General features: G+C 42.4%; 1 protein-coding gene across 2 annotated transcripts in view; it reads right to left on the bottom strand.

The window, feature by feature from the left end:
- Positions 1-2,591: 2,591 nt before the first annotated feature.
- asic4a (acid-sensing (proton-gated) ion channel family member 4a) overlaps positions 2,592-8,316 on the bottom strand; it is a 64,378-nt gene continuing 58,653 nt past the window's right edge. For both annotated transcript variants that reach the window (XM_058393662.1, XM_058393663.1), the window contains 6 exons: positions 8,082-8,135; positions 6,321-6,477; positions 6,110-6,201; positions 5,052-5,131; positions 4,620-4,730; positions 2,592-3,194 (listed from right to left, as the gene is read on the bottom strand). In XM_058393662.1, coding sequence (XP_058249645.1) covers positions 3,066-3,194; positions 4,620-4,730; positions 5,052-5,131; positions 6,110-6,201; positions 6,321-6,477; positions 8,082-8,135 — 623 coding nt within the window. In that variant the 3' untranslated portion in view covers positions 2,592-3,065. The remainder of the gene's footprint in view (positions 3,195-4,619; positions 4,731-5,051; positions 5,132-6,109; positions 6,202-6,320; positions 6,478-8,081; positions 8,136-8,316) is intronic.

The following is an 8,316-nucleotide window of genomic DNA, read 5'->3' as shown; positions in this document are numbered from 1 at the left end:
TGAAGGTTGCTCTGTGTTCAAATACATTAAAAATAAGCATCTACTACAGCTTGCTTAAATGGAGATAGCAAGACAGATCTGTATACTTAAATCTGACTTAAGCAAAGTTCTGAAGAATCTACCTGAGGTTCAGAAGGAGGGAATACAGGAGGAAGTGGTGGAGATTTCCAGGAGGACTTTATGGGATCAGATCTGATGAAGAATCTCTTTCTCTGTCTCCATCTCCATCTTACAAAACACCTTTTCTTCAGACTACACCAGAACACATCATGCAGAATGCACCTTTAGATGAGGCACGTCTCCAGAGCCATGAGAAACTGATGAAAGATGTTTAACTCATGCTCTAACTCATGGAGGAACCTCTCCTTCCTCAACTGCACCAGAGGTCTGCATTTTTACTGAATCGTGTCCAGACTCTCCCACTGCAGTGTCTACTTGAGGACTTAAGTGAAGAACCTTAAATTCTAACAGATTAGCTAAAACTATTTGTTTGATCCTTCCTACAGGGCTCACAACCACAACACAAAACTACAGAAGCCAAAGGAACGTCAAAAGACTCACAGCCACCACCAAGAGCACAACTGCTTTTAAGCTAATGGCTCCAGCATTTATTTATTTAATTAACATTAAAAGCCTCTTGGGGATTTAAAGATCTCCTGCACAGGATGAGTGCACACTAGCTACGGCTCTGGATTTTTATTACAATACAGTATACGTTATTCTACTTTAAGCAGCTGTAACAAGTGGCCAGTTGAAGGATGACCAATGTAGCAGGTGGTCCTTAAGGGAGAGATTCCAATCCAACACTAACAACACAAACATTAGCATGATGTTAACAAACAGCAGCAACAGTTAGCAGAGTTAGCGCAAAGCAAAGAACAGACGCTTAGCACGGAAGAGCAGCAAAGCAGACAAATGCCATCACAAGCCAAGAAGTTAGTCAATAAACACAGTGTGTGTGTGTGTGTGTGTGTGAGAGAGAGAGAGAGAGAGAGAAAGAGAGAGAGAGAGAGAGAGAAAGAGAGAGAGAGAGAGCCAAAGGGCTGGCTCACCATCACTTCCATGCACACTTTAAAGACAAACTGAATCCCATTTCAGCCGCATCCCACTGATCATTTGGCTTAGAGGTAACGATGACTGACACTCAGTCCACCAATCAGACAGAGAGCTGCGGAGAGAGGGAGAGAGAGGAAGAGGGGGAGAGAGAGGAAGAGGGAGGGAGAGTGGGAGAGAGATACAAGAAGGAGGGAGAGAGAGAGGAAGAGGGAGGGAGAGTGGGAGAGAGATACAAGAAGGAGGGAGAGAGAGAGGAAGAGGGAGGGAGAGTGGGAGAGAGATACAAGAAGAGAGAGAGAGGAAAAGTTAAGAGGGAGACAGGAGGAGAAGGAGAAAGGGAGAGAGAGGGAAAGAGGTAGAAAAGAAGAGGGAGAGAGGAATAGAGATAAAAAGGATGAGATGAAGAGAGGGAGGGAGAGGGAAGGAGGATAGAAGGGGAGAGGGAGAAAGGAGGAGAGAGAGAGGAAGAGAGGGTGAGAGAAAAAGAAGGAGAGAGGAAGAGAGGGAGAGAGGAAAAGAGGGAGAGAGGAAGAGAGGGAGAGAAGAAAAGAGGGAGAGAGGAAGCAAGTAGACAGACACAGACCTGTACACACTAAAGCCCCTGCATGTATCACCTCATTATATATACTGTATCACTCTCACTGTATCTCTCAGGATGATCATCTATATTTATATTATTAATATGTGTTAAAAAAAGGTCTGTGTCTGTGAAACCCAACATTACTATACATGTTATCTTAAAGGTGTGAAATCTGTGTGTGTGTACGTGAGTATATTATTATTATTATTATTATTATTATTATTATTATGCTCTCTGATTAGAAACCTTCCAGAGTGTCACTGTGTGTTTTTAGGCACTCTAACCCGTGTGTGTTCTGCTGTCACGACCGCGACCTGAACACTCAGTACTGGACACAGCAGGCGCTGGACTGATGACCTCATTAATAATCATTAACAGCAGTGAAAGACTTCAGCTGGACACAGAGAATAGAACAGCGCTGTTTTCTGAGTTGTTCAGGTTGTTGTGTAGACATGGCTGTGATACTCTGAAGTGTAAGGATGATGAAATGTCTAGAGTTGTGTAATTGGGCTTTAAAATCCTGCAGCTGACCTCAGGGAGTTGTGGACCATGTGAATAATAATGAGACTTTATTCATTTTTAATTCTAGGGACTGCTACTGTAATCAGAAACACTGTCCTGAGATCAGCCCAGGATTTTTATTCCATCAGAAGTGTCTAAGACAGGGCTGAAGAGCTCATGATGTCAGAGCGCTGATGGAAAATACACACAAAAAATGATGCAATACCATTCAAGCTACAACAATAAAATAAATAAATATGACTCTGTTCATTGAATTATTAAATAATATCATCTCCTTTACACTGGACAAAAAGTAAATTTGAGGACTGATTCATATATGTTCATAATGAAGAAACTGAGCTGAGCAGATGAAGGTCAGCACAATCATTGTTCTGTATACACACTCATATGAACACACACACACACACTGATGAACTTCTCTACACAAGCCATATTAGAAAATCAATATCTTTTAATACAGATTAAGTGATTCATCATAAACAGTTGAATATAAACACTGTGTTTAGTGTGTGTCTCCTACAGAGACGAATATACACTACTGCTCTGATACACACTCGCTCGGGTATACAGCGAGAAGACGCTCGTGTCCAGCACTGACCGAATATCATGTCCCAGTTACTGAAGAGGGAATTTTACAGGACAGCTCAAACTTAAAGAGAGAAAACAGAGGAGAAGGAGCGCAGCTGGAGAAAGCTTTGATTAAAGTCCTGATCCAGCGTCCAAACTGCTCCAGCACTCCAGCATATCACACACACACACACACACACATACTGTCCATTCCAAGCACAGGTGTAGAAGGTGAGCTTTGGCTGGAGCTTTAACTGGTGAAAAGAAGATCCGAGAGAGATAGAGAGAGAGAGAGAGAGAGAGAGAGAGAGAGAGAGAGAGAGATGATCCATAGTGTTGGTCAGCAGGCAAAGTCCTCATTTTGATGACGAAGGTGATGATGATGATGCAGATGATGGTGGTGGTTTGGGAGGAAGGTTTTGGTGAAGGTCGCACCCTCTGCGTTTCTCTCCGTATGCTCACTGACTTCCTGTCAATCAAACACAGGAGAACGAGGAGCTTTAGTAACTCACACACTGAGACTTCAATATAACGTCATTTAACTGGATAATCCGGAACTCCAGATCCCACCTTAATTATTCCCGAATCTCAGACCGAGACTCAGAACGCCTCTCTCTGCTGAGACTCACCAGGAATTGTTAAGAAACAATGGAACTTATGATCAGGTCTCTGAGCTCAGAGTTTCCCGGTTTGGGGCGTGTCAGTAAAAAAACATGGTGGAATCAGTGGATGCAGTGTTTCACCGATCAGCCATAACACTGTGAGCAGTGACCGGTGAAGTCTGAGTATCTCCTCATCATGGCACCTGTTAGTGGGTGGGATATATCAGGCAGCAAGTCAACATTTTGTCCTCAAAGTTGATGTTAGAAGCAGGAAAAATGGACAAGTGTAAGGATTTGAGTGAGTTTGACCAAAAGGGCCAAATTGTGATGGCTAGACCACTGGATCAGAGCATCTCCAAAACTGCAGCTCTTGTGGGGTGTTCCTGGTCTGCAGTGGTCAGTATCTATCAAAAGTGGTCCAAGGAAGGAACAGTGGTGAACCGGAGACAGGGTCATGGTTGGTCAAGGCTCATTGATGCACGTGGGGAGAGAAGGCTGGACCGTGTGATCCGATCCAACAGACGAGCTACTGTTGATCAAACTGCTGAAGAAGTTAATGCTGGTTCTGACAGAAAGGGGTCAGAATACACAGTGCAGGACGGGTCAGGGCTGTTTTGGCAGCAAAAAGGGCGACCAACACTATATAAGGAAGGTGGTCATAATGTTATGGCTGATCGGTGTGTAATATGTAACAATAAAGTTTATAGCAGATTCAAATTAAAAACAAAAAAAATTAATAAAAATAAAACACATCTGATGATGTACATTTTTGTTCTTCATTTTGTGAGTTTTAAAAAACCTTTTTCTTTTTTGTAGTTAATTAAGAGAAGGTTACTGACACTCAGTAGGACATGCTGAGAAACAATGAGGCTCAGAAACTGATTAAGAAATGATTAAGTAACTGGATTTTTGACTGAAGGAGTTCAAATCAGCAAGGACCTTTATCATTAACTGCTCTGTTGTGTAACAGAGATAAATGTAAAGAAAATGCAAGAAAATGCAAATATGACTTGGTGAGAAACACTGAGACTCCTCGAAACTTGCTTGGGAGTGAGTGAGACTCAGGGAGGAGAATGTGCGAGAGTCTGAGACTTACTGAGTCACACTGAGACTCAGAGAGACACAGTGAGTTGATAATGAGACTCAGTGAGACTTACTATGATCTACTCACTGCTACTGAGACTTAGACACATGATGAGACTAGTGAGACTCGGTACAGCTTGCTAAGGCTCAGCTAAGCCTCCCTTAGGACTCCTTTAGTGAGATTATTATTATTATTATAATTATCTGACCTTTGTCTTTGTGTCCTGCAGGTTGACTGTAGCTACAGTGCTGGATTGTTGTTGTGGTCGTTTTTCTTCCTTCTGTGGCCTCAACACACGCTGTAACCTGAACTTAAGCACCTGCAGAGAGAGAGAGAGAGAGAGAGAGAGAGAGAGAGAGAGAGGGAGAGAGAGAGAGAGAGGGAGAGAGAGAGAGAGAGGGAGAGAGAGAGGGGAGGGGGCAGAGGGGGGGCAGAGAGAGAGAGGAGAACAAAGGACACAAGAAGCAGATTTGGGACAGTGATGGAGAGGAAAAGAGGAAGAAATGAAAGGATGAAGTGAATAAGGAATAGAGACAGCAGTGTGGATGAAGGTGAGAAGCAGCACTAATGAAACGATGTCTCAGAGATAAGTTCACTCATCAACTCCTTTCATTATACAGCAGCAGCAATTAAAATGTACCTCATAAATATAGTCGAGGATCTCGAGGACGGTGAGGATGCTCGCTCCAATGAACAGTCCCATCTGTCCTCCGATATCACCTGAGAGGAAAACAGGAATAAAGATGAAGGATGATTAGGACAGGGACCGAATGACATGGCGTCCATCAGGTGTGAGTGAGACTTGGGTCCTGAGGCCCACAGCACTGCAGTGTGCAGCTCCGCCTCATTGAACACACCCGATTCGGCTCATTAACTCAACACTGCTTCCTTCATGAGCTGAGCTCAAGGTGTTCCAGCAAGACACACAGATCCACACTCTCACCTTCCTGAGATGCAGCTAGCACACGGACGGTTTAACCTCCAAAACAAACAAAAGTCTGAGTGAACAAATGACTCATTAATCCAAAAAACCTATGATCATAAATTTTAGCCAAAAGGTTCAGCCCAAGATCCTACAGCAAATGAATCTATTAAACATGAGCCCATAAAATTTCCCTCTGTAAACATTATCTTAGGAACCTAACATCTCAAGAACCTCACTCCAGGAGTTACAGAGCAGGAACTTTAGACCAGGAAGAAACTCTGGACTATGAACATCACCGTTAGACCATGAAGTTCTGCCTAGGAGCTTTAGAATATGACCTTTAGTCCATGAACATAAGCTCAGGAACTTCAGATCATGAACGTACCACCAAGAAACTTAGAACATTAACATAAGAACCATGAACCTAAGACCAAGAACATTAGACTGTGTAGACCAGGAATTTGAGATAAAGAACTGAAGTCCAGGAACTTTACATGAGCTTTCATTCCTGATAAAGACACCTTCTTACAAGTTCTAACCTAATTATGGGACTTCCAGGATAATGTAAATGTTCTGTAATCACCATGGATTAGAGATGAGCTGCTTGCTCAATTAAGCTGATTCCTGTCCAGAGGAAAATGAAGAGGAAGACCTGAACTGACCTGAGCTCATCACCAGGTTTACAGGAACTCAGGAGAGAAAGGGGCTAGTGTTAATTACCTGACCGCACTCTTTTTTTATCACTAATGACTGACAGCAGCTCAGATCCTCACCTAATAACCCTGCAACATCGTAGGCTTTCTTCTGCTCGATGGTCTCATAGTTCAGGGCTTCGAAGAAAATGTCCAGAATGAGGAAGTTTTCTCTGGAAATTACAGGAACATTATCATGTTTTGAAAACTGAATAGATAAAATAGACAGATTACGTAGTAATAATAATAATAATAATAATAATAATAATAATAATAATAATAATAACAAAACCTGATGTAATCCTCTGACTTGTGGTATTTTCTGGACAGGTATCGTGCAGAACCTTTACTGGGAATCTTCACCATGGAAAGCTCTTTGCCGTATCGTGTCAGATTACAGGGCGTCTCACATGCACATGAGAACTCACCTGAACTCTTCTGCAATAGCTCTATAACACACACACACACACAGATGAGAAGGAGTGTGATGAAACTCAAGTGAGACCATGAGCTGAAAGCCTCAGCTAGAAATCTGTTAGACAAAGTGCAGGATTGGATTTATGGACTGTTTGACGAGCAGGATCGTAATTGCTCACATCTCTCATCATTGTCTCCTAATAAAGTGAGCTTCATGAGCTTTATGAGCTTCATAAAACACAAAGAGCCAAGCACAGCACCTCTGAAGACCTGGAGACCAGGATTTGACTCAGATTTGGCAGAGAACTGTGTTTAGAAGTATATATTGCAGTGTGTGTGTGTGTGTGTGTGTGTGTGTGAGAGAGAGACAGAGAGGACATCATTAATGAACACACACTGTAGTCCATGTGTGATGGAGTTAGAGTGCTCCTATTATGTGTTATTACAGTAATTCCAGTGCATCAGAGCTTACAGTGTTGTAATTTTCAGTCAGAGGTTGATGAAATGCCTTGGTGATTCTCCATAAACAGCAAGACCCAGGATGAGTATTGAGTATTTCACTGAAATCTCAACTCTGTAATCTTCTTCTTCTTCTTCGTCTTCTTCTTCTTTATATCAAGACCCTTCACCAGAAACTACACATCATGAATTTAAGTCCAGAATCTTCAAACCATGTCCAGAAACTTTCGACAATGTATGATGGAGTCTTTGTGCCCCTGTAAGTAATGAAGTTTTGATCAGCAATTCCTGAGCCCATCTATTACTGGGTGTGGAATAGCACCACACACACACACACACCCACACACACACACTTACAGAAGTAAAAGGATGTTTATTTAATTTACACCACTGGGCAGTTAAGGGTTAAGGATCTTGCTCAGTGACAACCTTCTAATCAGCAGACCAGTGCTACCAGCAGACAGAGCTACCACTGACTGCCCTTCTCTGGACCACTAGATCCCAACGCTGCTCTTAGAACCCTGCTCTTACAAGGCTGTGAGAACCATGGCTCTACAAGGTATACTAGATGTTGGGATGGCTTAGATGATGGTCACTTGGTCCAAGCATCTTCTTAAACAGCTTCTCCTACCAGGGTTTGGGACTGGACACACAGCTGCAGCTGTCTCTCATTCTCAGTGATGCTACAAATCAAATCTCAAATCAAGTGGACAGGAGGACCTTTTGGAACAATTTATGAAGCCTGGATGCAAGGAACCACTTCAACATCTGTCTCATTTTCTTGCAATTTCATCCCAATCCTTAAACAAGATCAGGATTAGCTTCTCATTAATATAATCTGCAAGGTCTAGCAAGAACCTCAGGGTGTGTAATTGACCAGCTGTGCTGTCCAGCAGATTCACCAATGATCTCAATTACACTTGGTCAAATCTTTTAAATCCTTGAACTGTAGAACTTTACTTAAGTTATCTTGAAGTCCTTGCCATTGTGTTGAAGTTCTTCGTTCTTATGCCCTAGAACCGTTCCATATGACTATCATGTAGCTGCTGTGTTAAAGCTAGCTCTCTGCTTTGGAGTGCACATGCTTCATAAACAAAGGAGTCCGAAAGGAAATCTCTATTTTACTTTAGTCAGCGGAGCTTGCAGGATCTTGGCAGAATGAAAAATACACGCTTACCCAAGGCTTTGTCCACGCACTTGAGCTTGTCAGGGGGGCAGATTTCTTCATTTCCTAGGAACAAAAAACAAAATGAATTTAATCAACCATAAAAAGTAAAAAAAAAAAAAAATCAGTATTACAGTAAAACAATTGCTGATACAGAAGATGTGTGAGCGGCCTGCTAGAGCGAGAAGATCCAGATCATCAGTCATGTTATGATGCAGAACATTCCTCAAGTCCACCTCTGGACACA

Source organism: Hemibagrus wyckioides, linkage group LG06 (assembly GCF_019097595.1).
Source record: "Hemibagrus wyckioides isolate EC202008001 linkage group LG06, SWU_Hwy_1.0, whole genome shotgun sequence".
Taxonomy (NCBI): domain Eukaryota; kingdom Metazoa; phylum Chordata; class Actinopteri; order Siluriformes; family Bagridae; genus Hemibagrus; species Hemibagrus wyckioides.
Note: the sequence above shows the minus strand (reverse complement) of the source record. Positions and strands in the feature narration are given on the sequence as shown.